At 34.7% G+C, this 17,110-nt stretch overlaps 1 protein-coding gene and 1 non-coding gene across 2 annotated transcripts in view; one reads left to right on the forward strand and one right to left on the reverse strand.

Moving 5' to 3' along the window:
• LOC137407016 (methionine--tRNA ligase, mitochondrial-like) overlaps window positions 1-17,110 on the forward strand; it is a 39,603-nt gene that overhangs the window by 14,338 nt on the left and 8,155 nt on the right. The window contains exons 2-8 of the mRNA XM_068093620.1: window positions 1,767-1,954; window positions 4,042-4,128; window positions 4,475-4,585; window positions 6,634-6,739; window positions 10,292-10,419; window positions 12,616-12,725; window positions 14,021-14,232. Coding sequence (XP_067949721.1) covers window positions 1,767-1,954; window positions 4,042-4,128; window positions 4,475-4,585; window positions 6,634-6,739; window positions 10,292-10,419; window positions 12,616-12,725; window positions 14,021-14,232 — 942 coding nt within the window. The remainder of the gene's footprint in view (window positions 1-1,766; window positions 1,955-4,041; window positions 4,129-4,474; window positions 4,586-6,633; window positions 6,740-10,291; window positions 10,420-12,615; window positions 12,726-14,020; window positions 14,233-17,110) is intronic.
• On the reverse strand, window positions 13,417-13,498 carry Trnas-gcu (transfer RNA serine (anticodon GCU)). The gene has a single exon. It is a non-coding gene; the product is annotated as a tRNA-Ser (tRNA).

Genomic DNA, 17,110 nt, shown 5'->3' on the forward strand with positions numbered 1-17,110 from the left:
TTTCGCTGGTCAAGCGTAAGTCTGTGATGTCAAAACATTTGGTGAAGCTAGCCCAGTCTAGTTGAGTATTCCCTAAATTTTAAATATGGGGAAATTCTGCTTTTAAAGGCAATAACATGACAAATTCAAAGGCACCATCTATTCTGTGGATCATCTGTGCTTGCTAGCAATGTTCGACTTGAAGATTGTGGTTTTGGCTTCGGTAGTTGCATTGTGGTACAAGAAAGTAATGTCTGCATGGAGACTGACATTGCAGTTCGCAAATCTTTGGAGATCATTTATGTTTGTCTATGAGAAATACTGTTGACTCAAGTAGTAAACCCTGAGAAACACCATAACTTTCTGTTATCTCTGAAGACACTTGTCTGATAACAACCCACTGTCCTTCAGTTTCTTATGAAGTTTAATAAAGATCTGTCATTGAGCTGAGTGTTTAAATCCGGTGCTCATCGCAGTTTCTGCATCAGCAGAACATGGAAGAGCTTACAAGAGACTTATGTTAGTGTTAAATTTTAAAAGGAGAGAAATGTGATTGACTTTTAAGGCATGGATGCTAATTATTATTCCCTAGTTGACTTTGAGAAAGGACCTGCGTGGGTATCGTAGGCTCACACAATGGAACTCTTCGTCATGTCTAGGTCTTGGGAGGAAGTCTAGCATAGCTGTTGATCCCAAACTATTGCATTTGTACATTTCTAGCACATATGGATATGCTCCCTTTCGTATTATTTATTAAAATATTGATAAACAAAATTATAATAAAATAAGATAGCAAATAGAGCACAATTCTGTAGAAAATATGCCTCATTGTTCATGTTCACACTAATCATTTAGTTCCCGTAGTTGAATTGCATGCGGCATTGAAGTTTGACATAATGTGAACTGTTGTCATGTCGCTGAGCCAGAGATGAACCCTTTTGTAAGTGGTTTATTTCACTAGCTGTTCAGAATTGTAACTTATCTGTAGATGGTGAGATTGCTTCTGCAATTGGTTAAAAATAGTATGCTAGTGTCAATGGTTGGTCTCATACTCCTTCCTGATTGGCTTCCTTCTCTGCCTCTCTGCTAGTTACTAGTTACTGCTAGTTTTGAGGACGTTTAGTGCACACGTCTGCAGTCCATGACACAAGTATTAGAGAAAAACCAAATAGTTGATTCAAAAAGGTGAATAAGAAAATTCTGTTATGATTTTCTTAGGACTCATTTATGTGAAGTAATGGACACCATTGACAGTATTGTTTGAGTTGCCGTATGGTTTAGTTCCTAGAAGTAGCTTGTGATAGCAGCTTTGATTTTAATCTTTTCTATGAATTATTAACCTACATGTAATATAATTTTTACAATATTAGGGTTTTATGTGAGGCTATAAATACTCTCAAATGTTAATTTCTACCAATCATTCACGTGTACACTACCTATTATCCCAACAACAGCTGTTATAAGCACTTTGAAACGCTTCAATGTCTTTTTCGTAAAATTTACCAGCATTAAAGAATATTCTTGTTGACATGTTGTGATCATGTAATTTAAAAGCCAAAGTTAAACATTTGAAGGTCTGCATCTGTAACCATTTAGCTATCAGTTTTATGCAGTTCCAATTTTATAAAATATCATAATCATCAAGCCAAATTGCTATTTAGGCAAATATATTTCGGCCAAAGGTCTGTGTACCCATTCTAAGCTACATAGCTGCATAACCGCAATACTAATTTTTTGTATAAACAAAGTGAAGTCAGTTTTCAATTCAATTACACTTATGCTTACAGCTCCCCACCTTGGACACCTTTATACATCACTCCTTGCCGACGCTTCCTGTCGTTGGAGGTCACTCAAAGGTCAAAGTGTCAAACTTGTAACAGGCACTGATGAGCATGGGCAAAAGATTGAGCAGGCTGCCCATACTCATGGTCAGTCACCTGAGGATTATTGCCAGAAAATCTCACAGAAATACCAGGTGTGAAGGTGTATGTTCTCTTGTATATGGAGGTTGTCAATTTTTCAATTTGAGATAGTAGTCAGTTGATCACAGCTACGTTTGCAGAACTAAAAAGCTGCATCATTAGACATAGTAAAAACAGCAGGTGTGGCCTAGTGGTCTAAAAGACCTGACCTACAAACAACAGGTCAAGGTTCAATTACCAAAAAAGCTTATTTAAATAAGGATTAAAATATTAAAACAATTTAAGGAAACATCCGTGGTTTAGTGGTCTAGAACTCCTGACCTGTAAATAATGTGTCGAGGTTCAATTTCTAAAAAAAGGTCACTGGTGGTGACAGGAATAACATCCAACCTTAAACTGCTCATTGGTTCTTAAAAAACATGCATAGTCTCTGCTTGCAATAAGCTAATAAACAACAGGTTAGGGTTCAAGTTCCAAAAAAGGTCACTGGTAGTGACAGGAATGACTTCTAACCTTACATCTCTCCCTTTGCAACTGGGCATGTCTCCAGTTGTGAGGTTCCCTTCCCACTAAACTCAGACATGTTTAGCCGAGACCGCATAGTCATTGTTTGTTCTGCAATGCTCTTAAAAAAACGTGCGCAGCTTCTGCTTGCAGTAAGCTAAGCAGGCGTCATACTCCATCTTCAAGGGTTTGTTTAGATAGTAAAAATGTCCTGTGAATTATATAATGGCTCTTATAACAAAGTAAAATAAAGGTTGTGTTTGCTATTATATGATGTAATGTGTTCAGTAGAATTAGTGCTTTTAGATTATTGAATGTGATCAAATCATTCATAAGCTGAATTATTGCAAATTAGATGTATGTCTGGCATCCTTGGGTTCAAACACACTTTTATAAGCTTTCCAAAAAAACTTACTCAGAAAAAAATGCCATGCAGATTTATTCTTTAAAAAGAATTTAAGAAGATGCATTTGAAATGCATTGCATCTATTTACATATTATCTATTCAGCTAATCCAAGATTGGAAATAAAGACTTGTTCATTACTAGAGAATATGATTGCTTGTTGTCCATGTTTGTTTCCTTAAAAGTTGTCTTATCATAACTTCACGGCATAGACTGTTTGCTCCTCTTGTTGTCCTGGTGATGAAGTAGATTGATAGCACATCTGTGTTAAAACATCTCTAAGGAGGCACATTTATTTCAATGAGAGGTTTTAGCAACATTAATTGAAAAAATATTTGGTTGTTGGCAGAACTTAAACTCACATTTTTAGAGATCGCTCGAACTCTTTCACAAGTCATTGATGCTTTATTTCTCCATCTTTTCAAATCATTTTATGTCATGTAAAATGGCCTTGGATTGACCATTTGTTCAAGATGGCTGCCAATGGAGATGCAGAGTTTATAATTCAGATAGTGCTGCCCCTTCATTTCATAAATTTATAATCATTTAGTAGAATGCACATACGTAAGTGAGGAGAGAAGTATTTTTGCTAAAGCTACTTCCATCTGCATTTAGCAAACCATGTTTACTAAATAAACTCATTGGTCCTAACTTCAAAGGACCTTCTGTAGCATTGCATGACACACGCAGTCAATTATCTCCGTCACACTTGATAATTCCTGACAGAGGATTCACAGATTTGTTACACAAATATTAAAACAAGATTGTTTGTTAAACAACACTGATTTTTAACGAGCAATTTATGAAAAAAGTTGTGATTTTTCCTGAAAAAAATCATGATTCAAATCAGTGTTTTAAATTATTTTATTTTTTGTGTGCTAATCCTGATTTTTAGTTTTTTGGCTATCATTCTATGAACCTAAGGCTTCTGTTAATGTTACCTTTTATTGGTGAAAGGAGTTTATCGGACATTCTTATGGTTTATATTTCATGTTTAGTCTTTGAATCTGTCTCTGCAGTCTACCATACAGATATTAAAGATATTAGTGTGGATTCAACAAATCTTAGAAAGGTTATGTTGGAGTTATCTGCACTAGATATAGCTGTATACAGTCATATTCATTCTTATCTTCCAAAGACTCTCTTTTACGAAACTGCTTGAGGTCTGGTGGAAACTGTTGTTTCACTTCAGATAGTTTGGTCTAGTGATACTCTAGTTTCATTTCTTGCAGGGATTGTTTACAGCCTTTGACATCAAACACACAGACTTTATCCGTACTACTGATCCAGCTCATATACACGCTGTTCAACATTTTTGGGTAAGCTATTTTAGCGACTGCGTCTCACTAGATGGCTGTGTTGTCAAGACTAAAGGGTTCAACGTGTGCCGTATGCTGTTCATACTTACCCCTTTCAGTCATAACAATTAAATGTTGGCTGTGTATCTCTCAAGTGTTTTTTTGGTGATTTAAGTGATTGTAAATATAGTATTGATTAGAGAAATTACAGTAGCTCTATTTTGCTGAGGAAGCTTAACCAATAGCGGGCTGTCAAGGTCATACTACGTGTGGCAATTTTAAAAGGAGCTTTTATAAACAAGCATTTACCGAATTTGGCCAATAATCCTTTCGACATTCGTTTGCTCACCCGCAGTTTGTGCTGTAGGAGAGGATCTCAGGCTATTTGTTCAAGGACAAGTATCAAGGCTGGTATTGCACAAGTGATGAAGCATTTCTTACAGAGAGTCAAATTGAAGAGTCAGATAATAAGATGGTGGTTAGTAAATGTTTTACTAGGATTAACAATGGTTAGTGTCTGTTAGTGGGTGACTCTGACTACCAGGGCTATTCACATGGTGACTAGTAATTCACTAGCTACTAGCAAGATGAGTGTTAGTAGGGTGACTCCTAGTCAGGTGGTTGGAAGGTGACTACTGGTATCGAAACTGTTAATAACTTTAGTCATAAAAGAGTCAGTCTTACTCAGTTGTTGATAATATTGTTTTCATGTGAGCAACAGCCTTCTTTTTCACAACAGCTTGATCATTGTAGTAAACTTTCAATTCAAAGGTTGATGGTATTTTCACATCTAGCCATTTTGGCTGTGGCAAGATAATTTGTCCATCGCCAAAATGGCAGTTATGAAATTTTTAAAATGTTTGATTTTAGTAGCTAATCAGCTGAATAATGATATGAATATTTTGATGAGCGAAAACCATAGACACATAACAGCTGTTGTATTACTAGAAATTCCACTGTCATACAGCCCACGACTAAAGAGATATTGGAAAAAAAGAAAGGGTACTGATGGTTGAGAAATGCAATATTAGCAGTCAAATGACCCTGCAGTGCAATAGGATAACTGCAATGGTAGCTGTAATGTACTGGGTGTGAGTGTTATTATATACAACAAATAGCAATAATGAAAAGAAAAGATTATATGTTTATATCTCTCCCCCTGCAATAGGAGAAATGCAATATTGGCCAATATTAGAAGTAAAATGCACTGATATTATTAGAATAACCAATGGCCACCAATATTATTAATATAGTAATAATATAAAACCAATACACAATTTTGTTTACATTTGAAAACGTCATAGTTTTTATAATCTAATAAGTATAATCTTAAAATCTCATAAGAATCGTTAGAAAAAAATATCATCGTCATTTCCTTTACTTACACTGCGTTGTACATCAGTTAGAATACTGAAGGACTCAAGAGTCTAAAATGTCAGTTACTTTGAAATCAGCAAAAATGAAATGATTTCAGTACTCCTACGGTAATTACAGAAACCTTCGACAATGCTATAGACTGGTGAAATGTGCACGTTATTTTTTCGTGAAATGCGCACGACTTTATCGTTCTATTTTCTGTCGCTCGGCGTTTCAATTTACGGTCTTAACTTTTATTAAACTAAGCTTTTCAAGCGTTTTGTGGCGATTTTCGTCCAAATTGATCTGTCTATTTGTGTATAATCCGATCAGATGGGTAAGTTTTAAGATAATGCCGACGGTTTACAAAGACTTGGTAACATATTTAAATAGGCTTAAATGTTATTATACTTTAACGACTCTACAAAACGATAGTGAAATTTGTTGATGAAATTTCTAGACAAGGGTTTGTCTCATTGTTGATGATTAATTTTCGTAAGTTGTGTTCACATGCATTTATCATAAAAACTCTCATACTTCGCTTCCGCTCATTTGTTCGAGGGATTACCTTAAGCATAAACATTATAAGCATAGACCTATCAACTATACTAATATATAAGCATAGACCTATCAACTATACTAATATATAAGCAAGACCTATCAACTATACTAATATATAAGCGTAGACCTATCAACTATACTAATATATAAGCATAGGCCTATTAACTATACTAATATATAAGCATAGACCTATCTACTATACTGATATATAAGCATATACCTATCAACTATATTAATATATAAGCATAGACCTATCAACTATACTATTATATAAGCATAGACCTATTAACTATACTAATATATAAGCATAGTTAATAGGTCTATGCTTATAACCCTCATTCTCTCAACTGCCTTTTATAATAATACATGTGGTTTTAAAAATTTATTAATTTTGTTCAATTTAAAACTATGTAAAATTGTTGTTCACCAACTCTTTATTTTACAGTTTATTAAACCGATTAAATTTATTTCAACATTCACTTCCACACTTTTAGCGCTGTATAATTATCACTGATTTAAATCGATTAGCTGCAACTCAATCTAATTAAAGAAGCTCTCATATCTGCTAGACATGTTTCTCACCTTCTTAGCCAGTCAAGGTGGTTTCAGGTCTCAAAAGAGAGTGGACAGATATGTGAGCCAATAGAAGAGGAGAATTACATGTTTCCCCTTCACCTATTTGCGGATGACATTCGACGGTGGCATGCTACTAATGGTAGGTTGCTGACCTAATAAGTTATGGCAGCACTTGGCTGTTTGTACATTGTTTGATTGTATGATCAGGCCATGGACGAATTGCTATTAAATATTTCCGTTAACTTTTATTTCATTAACATACTAAATGAAGTCATCAATAAAATTTAGCATTTTACGAAATGTTTAACAAAAATTTTCTAGGAACTTTAATGGTTAATGAAATATTTAAAGAAGTCTTTAGTAAAAATTAATGTGTATTGGTAATCTATTGTGAACTTAAAATTATTCCTTTTAGTGCTATTGCCACTTAACATATACACCTAAGTTACCGTAAAACCTCTTATTGAACGCCACCTTTATTTGAAGGCCACCTCTATTTGACCACCACCTCTATTTGACCACCACCTCTATTTGACCACCACTTTGACATTCTTTGATCTTTACAAACCCATAATAAAAGGTTATCAGTAAAAAAACGTCCACAAAATCGTACTAATAATGATTGTTTACATAAATAAAAATTAGGTGACTCTTTCATTGTTTCTGTTCATATCGAAATCCGTTCTCCAGCTCCAAAGCTTTTTTTTTCTTTGAAACTTTAAAAGCAGCACCATAAAAATAATTAGTCACTGTATCAGGCTAATAGTAGTTCCTTGTTTAATTAACATGGTCTTGATACTTCGTATCAAGACCATGTTAATTGTGTTTAAGTGTTTAAGACCGTTTTTCACAGACACTTCCGTGTATGTGAAAAACGGTGTAAATTTACGATGGTATATGAAGTACTATTTTTAGGTTGAAAGTTGTGCATAGTTGTGCGTTGCATTTGTGCGAAATGCAAGGCGTGAAGGTTTTGCTCGGCTAAAAAATTTTTTAGCCACTAATATTTATTAGTTCAGCAGTGCAAAAGAAGAGCTGAGGTCAGACGACATAGTGGAAGGTATTGGACAGCTAGAAGAAAATGTTCGTTTCATCGAAAGCAACAATCAGAATGCAACTGGCCGAGCAAATGATGCAAATATTTTTGTTTTAAAAATGCTATTTTTTGTTTCTGCATATATTATAAGTATGGTTCGTTTAGTTTATGTCACTTGTTTTTAAATATGTATTTGTAGCATTTGATAGATTATTATTATATAACTTGTAAATTTGCAGATTTATAGCATATTATTTGGTAGCATCCTTATAGTTATCTTAACTCGGCTTACAATGGCTTGATGTTCATAACTCTTCTTCTATTGCACATAAAAAGCCAGTTTTTGCGGCAACCTGTAGCTAACATATCAATGAATGCAATGCGATTTTGTGCAACATTATTAAAGTTATTATAGTTATATAATAAAATATGCCTTCAAGTTTAAAATGCAATAAAAAATTGAAAGCTCTAACAGATTGCACAGCAGGGCACAGGCTATAATATCATCGCAGATTAATTGCAAGCAATACATATCAATTGGTAGAGATATTTCTCGCATTCCCAATGCATATTTATTTAGAGATCTATGAAAAGTTGGAGATAGCTAGCAAATTTATTGCATCAAAAAGGCTTAATATTGCTCCGCCCGAAGAAGAATACAGAATATAGGTGGCATTCACTTCGCCCGTAAAAGAGTTACCTAAATTGATCCTCCCAAATTTCTGACGAGCTATTTGAAAAATACAACGCCAGTGTCTATTCGATGTCACCTCTATTAGCATGCCATGTATAGGAAAAGGGTTGAAAATTAGAGCAACATTGCGTTCAAATAAAGGTTTTACGGTATTTAGGTGAGTAAACGATCTAATTCGGAGTTATCTTATCTCACAGATTATAATTATAATGGTGGTATTATAAACTACCGCCATTGAATGACTGCAATATATAGTACATACTGTTGTACTACTATGATGACAAATACTAGATATGATCAGTACATCTGCGTACAGCAAATTTTGGCCATGTTACTAATTTATCGACATTCTTAGTAATATTTTTTACAGTTCAAAGGAATAGGAGTTTGTGTGTTTTGTACTGTACAAGTTATTGACTACAGATATAGATGGTTTGTTAATTGATTGAGTCTTGCAGGTAAAATTGGCCCACCTAGCTGTAAGTAATTATTTACCTTTATTTAAGTGAAATGTTTAATTAGAAATATTTAGGAAGCTTCAAAGGTTGGCTTGCAACAAAATGCAGATTACAGTTATTTGTTGTTAAAAGGTTCACCATGTCTTATTCTGCTGTGTTGTAGGTGCAAAATATGTGGAAATATGATTACAAGATGTTAAAAGCTCAAAAACGAACAGTTAATCGCTGCCATCACGAAAATGCTGTAGTTTAGAATCTCTTTATTTTGATGACGCTCTCAAACATTTTGGTTATTGTTTTGACACGTGATGTTACCATGTGAAATTAAAGGCCAATAAAAGGCTAATATAACATTTTTCGTAGCACTAGTTTATGACAAACTTTTCGGGTTCTACCGAAAAGCCGGTATTAAATATAGATGCCCGCTACTTTACAGTTTTGTTTCGGCTCGGTCTAATCATCTAGTCGTAATCTGATCATGTGACCTATACTTCCTGCCAAATGGCGCGAACGATTTCTGCAACATTTTTCGACTATCACAGGTGACCAACAGGCTCTTCATGTTTATCAGAGGATGATATACACCCCTTCGAGCTAAGGTTAAAAAATAAAACGATTTTTACGGTAGGTTTTGAGGTATCGGTGCTCAAAGTGACAATATTACAATGATGATGAAAAAGACCCTTTGCGTCTTTTTCGTCAATAGACGTAGTTTTATTGAATGCGTGAAGTATATTTGTAAAAATATTTCGACGAATGAGGTTGCCTGAAAGTGTAAACGGAAGCCATCGTGTTCAACTACGTCCTACTTGTGACATTTTGGAAAGGGATTCCAATCTACAGGGTTTTTGGGATGGCTGCGATTACCTGTTCATTTTTGAGCTTTTAAGAGCTTGTAATCACATTCCCACATATTTTACACCTACAACACAGCAGCGTAAGACATGAGTTTTTTGATACCAAACAACTGTAATGTGAATTTTGTTGCAAGTCAACCTTTAATTAATTGTTTAATAAAAGTTTTTGATGAGATTGAAATATTAAATGAGATTCTATATGAATTTAATGGCGTGTTTAAAGGTGAGACACAAAGGGCTTACACACTTCTACACAGTAATAACTTTTCATATGTTATTTTTCTTTTGCTCAAAATCAAATTCTGATTGGTCTCCCCTGGTCTGCACTTTTGAAATTTTGGTGAAATGTTGTCAACTCTGCATTTTAGAATAGCCTATGCCATACTTTATACATGTGTAGTGAGCAAAAGATTGACAAAAATTGAACGTTTTCTTATAGCTCTAAAACAAAAAAATGTTGCATGTGCTCTTTTGTATTATTTAAATCGGTTTGATTGCATAAAATTAAAATGAAATTATATTATATTGAAGTATGCACTGTAAACATTATATGGGATGCAAGCACCTAGTGGAGCCCTGGTTTACACTGTCTTGCGCTCAGGTTGGCTGCATTTACAGAGAGTTCAAATTCCTATCTTCTTTTTAGTTATCCGTCCTTCTGGTTTCCTCTCCTCACTCGATGGAGCTCTGGAGAACATAACTGACTTGTCTGTATCTAGGTCAAGTCAGCGACTGAGCTGGGGAATCCCGGTACCTAATGATCCAAGCCAGACGGTAATTAACCTATCCTTATTTTCTCATGGTTTCACTGCTGAAGCAATATGTCAGTTCATTTTTTGCGTCTTCAGATTTTGCCAGTTTGCTATTCTCTTGTCATTCTGAGATCAGTCTATGGCCAAATGGCGGTTCTAGATCCGGATCTTTCTAGCCTTTTTAGTGGATCTTTTAAGTTGGCTGTCAAAATTTTTTGAAATATTTACTGTAAAATTTGGTTTGAAAAGCTTTTTTGTAAATTTTTCTGGTCATTTATTTGGTCATCAGCTGTAAGCTCGTAAAAGTACCCAATACTAGTCTAGCTAGAAGACTACTTGCTTTGCCTCTACTTACCTATGTGAATCATTGTTTTCAGAAATGAATTTTGTGAAAAACAATCGTAGAACACGATTTACAAATACTCATCTTCATGAACTTGTAAGAGTTGCTGTAAGTAACAGAAAACCGTGTTTTAAAAGTATTGTGTACTCAAAGCCTACTCCTCATTTTTCTCACTGATATCAGAGTATCAGACATATTTATTGCAGCACATTCATTTACTGATTTTTAGTCAAATTATGTATATTAATTTGTTTTCAAATTTTTATTTCATGCTTTGTTTTAAGATATACACAAATAATTGCAAGCTTGTATTTGGTAAAAAAAAAGAAAAAGGCACATCTTGCGCTGGTTGTGGATCTTTACTTTGTCAGATTTGGCTATAGCGGATCATTGCCCAAATCATTTGACAGTCCTTGGTCTAGAGAATCTATTGAAATAATTTATATTCTCATTATTTTCTATACTTTTTACTATTTCTTTTCCTGCATCTGCATGTTATATAAGCATTCACCGTTGTCTCCACCAAATGGAAGAAAGCTTTAACATACACCTTTTCTGGTATATCTAATTGTGGCATCCAAAAGCCGAGAAGGCCGTGGCATCCTATAGGCTTGTTTTGGAGGCGTGACCTCCCAAAGGCGATCTGGCATCCTTAGCTTTAGTTTCAGCAACATAGTCAGGCGTGCGAGTGACACCCGCAAATACGGCACTGCAAATCAGAAGCTTTAATTCTTTATACAGCTAGTAAGACTAACATACTGTGGACCCCCACCATATGACATTAATTCCGGTGTTGGCAGCGTAAGGCGAAAATGTTGTATATAAGGGTATAAAAACCCATAGTAATCATCTAATGCAAACACTTTCTGGTAAAAATCATCAAAGTTTTATATAAGTATTGTCCATATTAAACATAAATAACAAAATAGTATATTAAACTTTATTAGTAACTATAGTTACCTACAGTAACTTTAGTGCATTTAGTGTTTATGATCTGCAATAAAATGTAACATTACAATATACAGTACATATCATATGGAGCTCTTACCCTCAAGACAAAAACGTATAACATAAACTTTGAATTTAATTTAAAGGAATCTATCTTGTTAAACACACTTAAAGCCAAGTTTTAATATATGTTTTACTAAACTAAAATTTAATTTGGTCATCGTCTTAATCTTTATCACCTGTTTATGGTTTTGTTTTCACCATAACTTACAACAAATATTGCTGAACTGAGAAAGAGCAGGCATTATATCACTTTCAGGCATTGTGGGAAGGGTTTCAGGCATTGTGGGAAGGGTTTCAGGCATTGTGGGAAGGGTTTCGGCAATTCGCATATTGGCATCTTCATTATTTCGACGTATTTGATACACCAGCTGTCAAATTTGAATTTCAACAGACATTTTTGTTGATGTCAAATGGGAAAAATGCCATATGGTTAGGACGAAAAACATTGTGTTCCACAACGTAAGGTGAAAAAAAACTGTAAAACAGGGACGTTGGAACCCGGGGTTACATTGCATTTAACTAGGGAATAGCTTTCATGCATAACCATGTGAATTCTAAAATACATTTTATGTTGGCAATTCTATATACAAACACACTAAAATGTTTCCATTTTACTTGACTTTCAGAAAACACCCCTCTCTTTGTGCAACTTATAGACACATCTATCCCTTCTGGGCACCTGACACGGTGCCCTACTTCCTGTTGGCTTAAAAAAAACACCTTTTTCATGCTATTTGATCTATTTAAAAAAACATTTTCATCAAAATAAATTTGTTATCCAAAACTTGCTAGTTGGTACATAATTTATGCAAAGTTATTATTTGACTTATTTTTATTATGAATGTTTGTATATTTCTCTGATAGATCTATGTATGGTTGGATGCTCTAGTCAATTACCTAACCGCCTGTGGCTACCCTCGCAACCTCACCAACTGGCCTGTCAGCTGTCACATTGTTGGCAAAGATATTCTCAGGTGCTTTAACCAACTTATCTCTGGAAGGAAGTATCCCTGCATGTAGTTTGTTCCCAATTCAGCCAAATACATACATGCCACAAATATAGGTATATAGATATGTATTGGTGCAGTAGTAAATATACTAATAGTGCCTATGTCATGCTTGAGTGCTTGTAGTACCCAGTTTTGTTGAATGACCGAATTCAGAACTTGGTATAAGTTAGGAAGAGAGACATGCTGTTTGTTAATTCCTTAATGGAACAGCCGGTATAATCAAGCTAAAAGCTGCGTTATTCTTATTCTCTTGTTGAAAGTGATAAATCAAATGCAGTATCTTTGCGTGTTTATTATTATGTATAATTAATATTGGATTAGTAAAGTTCCTTGTTCACTGTGTTTCCATGCATTGAATAGGTACGGATTTTTTTGCTGTCAAATTCCCACCCTAGCATTTCATAGATTTGGAGTTGCACTATAGTTCTTTTCAAGATGTGCAATGAAAGCAGATGAAAGGGAAGCATTTAACGAAAGCTGAGGATTGGTTTCATTGGTGCTTTGTTGTGTACCAGCGCTAGCTAACGAACACCTACTATAGCTTCTAATAACTTAGCGCCATAAACCGTATCATAACCCACTTATCTAGAGTTTACAAAATCAATATTGCATAACCCTATTGCAAAGTTGTGCTGTTATTTAATAAAAAGATATTCGACGAGGATGGGATTCGAACCCACGCTCCCAGAGGGAAATGGATTAGCAGTCCATCGCCTTAACCACTCGGCCACCTCGTCTACTTGGAAGTGTGACAATCAATTAAAATCTTGTTATCTCTTTGCTTACAATGCATTAAATATCCATTTGCATATCTTACTCATTCATTTGGTAACTTGACAGTTACCTCCCAGCAAGATACAAATCGTTTGTGTAAAAGTTTGCAAGCCTTCAACTGTGTTGGCATCCTACAGCATGCACACCTGCGATCTCTTAATGTCTCCTTAAGCCACATAGACACTCGACAAACCCTCCAGTATTTCCCTTAGAAATAGATTTTTCTCAATATTTATGATTTTTTGATGGTTATTGTATGGCTTAATTTGGAAAAAAATTGGTTTGAAATAAAATCATTGCCAATAAAGTAATAAAAATAGTATATTTAAATAGATATGCACTTCTACATGTGTTCAAGTGTTTCAAGGCTATTGGATGGAAGTTTATTTTCATTGTGTAGCTAATATTTTGAAGTAAGATGGGCAAACTTAGAATAGTTGTAGAGCTTGTTTATTCTATAGCCTTGGTGATTGTTACGTTATTAGATTTCATGCTATCTACTGGCCAGCCTTCCTAATGGCTGCTGACCTTCCCCTCCCTCGGTCTATCCTCTGCCACTCCCACTGGCTTGTAGATGATAGGAAGATGTCTAAAAGCATCGGCAATGTGGTCGACCCGATGCAGCTACGAGGTCGCTACACTTCAGATGGTCTTCGATATTTTCTCTTAAGAGAGGGTGTAGCTGGACAAGATGGAAGTGAGTTAAAATAGTTGCATTGGGCTACCTTGATTTGATTTTACCACCTGATCTATTTTTTACTAATATCATAAATTCTAGCATATAAGTCGAAGATGTCGTACCAAATTTCAAGCTTGAAAATCTATTCTCGACTTATAAGAGTTTTTCATGGCATGAATTCTAGTGAAATTCAACTTTAAAAAAACTATCGCAAAACATAATTACATGATGTGACATATCATGTAACCATCATTATCATATCATTAATTTATACGATAGAAAATACTAGTAATCCTACGCAACATGAGATGGATCAAACACCAAGTCCCATTCTTTACCGTTTACATTGTCATCGCTAGGATTCTCATCTGGAATAACATGCTATTTTTCAAATTTAATGCTTTTTTCATAGTATCTGCCTACAAGCCCACACTTTGGTAATCCATTTGACACATCCAATATTGTCCATCCATAATTTTTTTGTACGTACATGCATCACGATTCCTGACAGAAATCTGTCTTACGACATAGCTTTTCTGTTAAAAAACGTTAACTATTATCAAAGGTGACAGTTTCGTTCAATTGGCGAGGCAGGCCAATGCAATGGTGAAGTATTGTTTTTCGTTGCTTGTGATCTTCACTAGAACTGTTGGCTCTTGTTCTTTTGTTAATTGTTGTACGAATTGCCAAAGACACAAAAAAGTGCAAGTGTTTTTGCTGACGGCCTTTTCAAAGCCATTCCTTCAGCTGCACATCGCCTGCCTCTGATGCTTACTGAACTATTAGCGATCGTACGATTTGAGCCAGGGAAGGGGGTCGAATTATGGCAGGTACATGTCAAAATCAGGATTTTTAGATTAAACTTCAGACCTCGACTTCTATGCTGGAATTTATGTTAGTCCATCCAATTCTGTTTCTATAAAAATGCATCCAGTTGTAAGAGGTCATCCAGTTGTCAGAATTCATCCAGTTGTAAGAGGTCATTTAATTGTAAGAGGTCATCCAGTTGTAAGAGGTCATCCAGTTGTAAGAGGTCATTCAGTTGTAAGAGGCCATTTTGTTGTAAAAGGTCGTCCAGTTGTAAGAGATCGTCTAGTTGTAAAAGGTCGGTCCAGTTGTAAGAGGTCATCCAGTTGTAAGAGATCGTCCAGTTGTAAGAGGTCGTCCAGTTGTAAAAGGTCGCTACAGAACAACATTGATTGTGCCTCATTGGGTCATGAGTGATCTATTCTTAAGTGTTTACCCTCATGATTGGTCCATTCTGATGTGTTTACTGAGGATGATTGGTTTATTCTGGTATGTCAGGCCTCTTATTTGGTGTAATCTAGTATGCTCTCTCCTCATTATTGGTCTATTCTGGTAAGCTCTCCTCTCTGATTAGACTATTCACGTATGCTTACCCGTGATTGGAGTATTCTGGCGTGCTTACCTCTCATGTGTTTGAAAGAAAATATGAGAATTTCTTCATATACATATACTTTTGTATCCGGAGGGAATGGCACTATATCATATTTTTTATGCATCGAAATATATATTTCTCAAAGTTTGCCTGTAGATCTGTTTGTCATTCCGGCTATAGCTATTAAAGTCTTGATATTAAAATTCCGTGTTCTGATAGATTTAGACTCACAACGAATGCATCAACAAGTTTGTTATTCGGACGCTCTACCACTGAGCTAGAACGGCATATTGATCAAAGAAGTTTTCATATACCGCATAACCCATGTGCATGCTAATCATCTTAGCATGGCGCCCAAGTGTTACGATGCCCCTGTTAAGAAATATTCTTCGTAAGCTTCAATTACTATATCTGTGGTCAAGGCCAATTCTCACGCGGACAATTATATCGTCTCCATATCAAAGTTTCAAAGTTTTGATGGATAGCTTCTGGTGGGACAGTAACCTTTTTATACACACACACTTCTATGCAAGAATTGTTATTATTAAATCTACATATTCAGGATATTTATTTTGTTTTCTCAGTTCGTATTGTAACATAATTGTAACATTACCGAATAATTTTTTATTGTAATCGTAGCAAAACCGACTTAGTTTAGCTATTACTCGCTAATTATTTCACATTTATATCCAAACCCTTTTATAGTTGTTTTATTTATTTTTAATTTATTTGACCTGCACAAAACATTTTTCTCATGATATGAAGTTTGAAAGTTACAGTTGTTTGACAAAGTTTGAAAACCTTTACAGTTGTTTTTTATTTTCTCTCTTAATTTATTTCAACTACACAAAACACTTTTCTCATGTAATGTAGTTTGAAAGTTAGAATGGAAAATGTTGTTATATTTTAAATACAAATAAGTTTTCTGTCCAAAGACTTTTTTGTTACCCAGGCAACGCCGGGTAGTACAGCTAGCACTAAAGTCATTGTAGGTACCTATAGTTACTAAGGTTAACATAGTATTTTGGTACTATTTTTAATGGTGTTAATATTTTACCAGGAGGTACATGTAATTGCATTAGATAATGACTATAGTTTTCTATACCACTCTATGTACATCTATAGCATACGATATTTTCACATGCCTACACTGAAATCATATAATTATATACCAAATATTTTTTTATTGTAATTGTAGCGAAATAGACTATATTTAGCCGTTAATCTCTAATGATTTCACATTTACATTTAAACACCTTTACATTTATATTTTTCCTTTTAATTTATTACAATGAAACACTTCTTTAAAGTTATGAAATTATAAACTTACAGTTGTTTGAAAACCTTTACAGTTGTTTTATTTATTTTTAGTTTAGTTGTCCTGCACAAAACCATTTTCTCAGGATATGAAGTTTGAAAGTTACTGTTGTTTGACAAAGTTTCAAAACTTTTACAGTTGTTTTTATTTTCTCCCTTCATTTATTTCAACTGCACAAA

This window comes from Watersipora subatra, chromosome 10 (assembly GCF_963576615.1).
Source record: "Watersipora subatra chromosome 10, tzWatSuba1.1, whole genome shotgun sequence".
NCBI lineage: Eukaryota > Metazoa > Bryozoa > Gymnolaemata > Cheilostomatida > Watersiporidae > Watersipora > Watersipora subatra.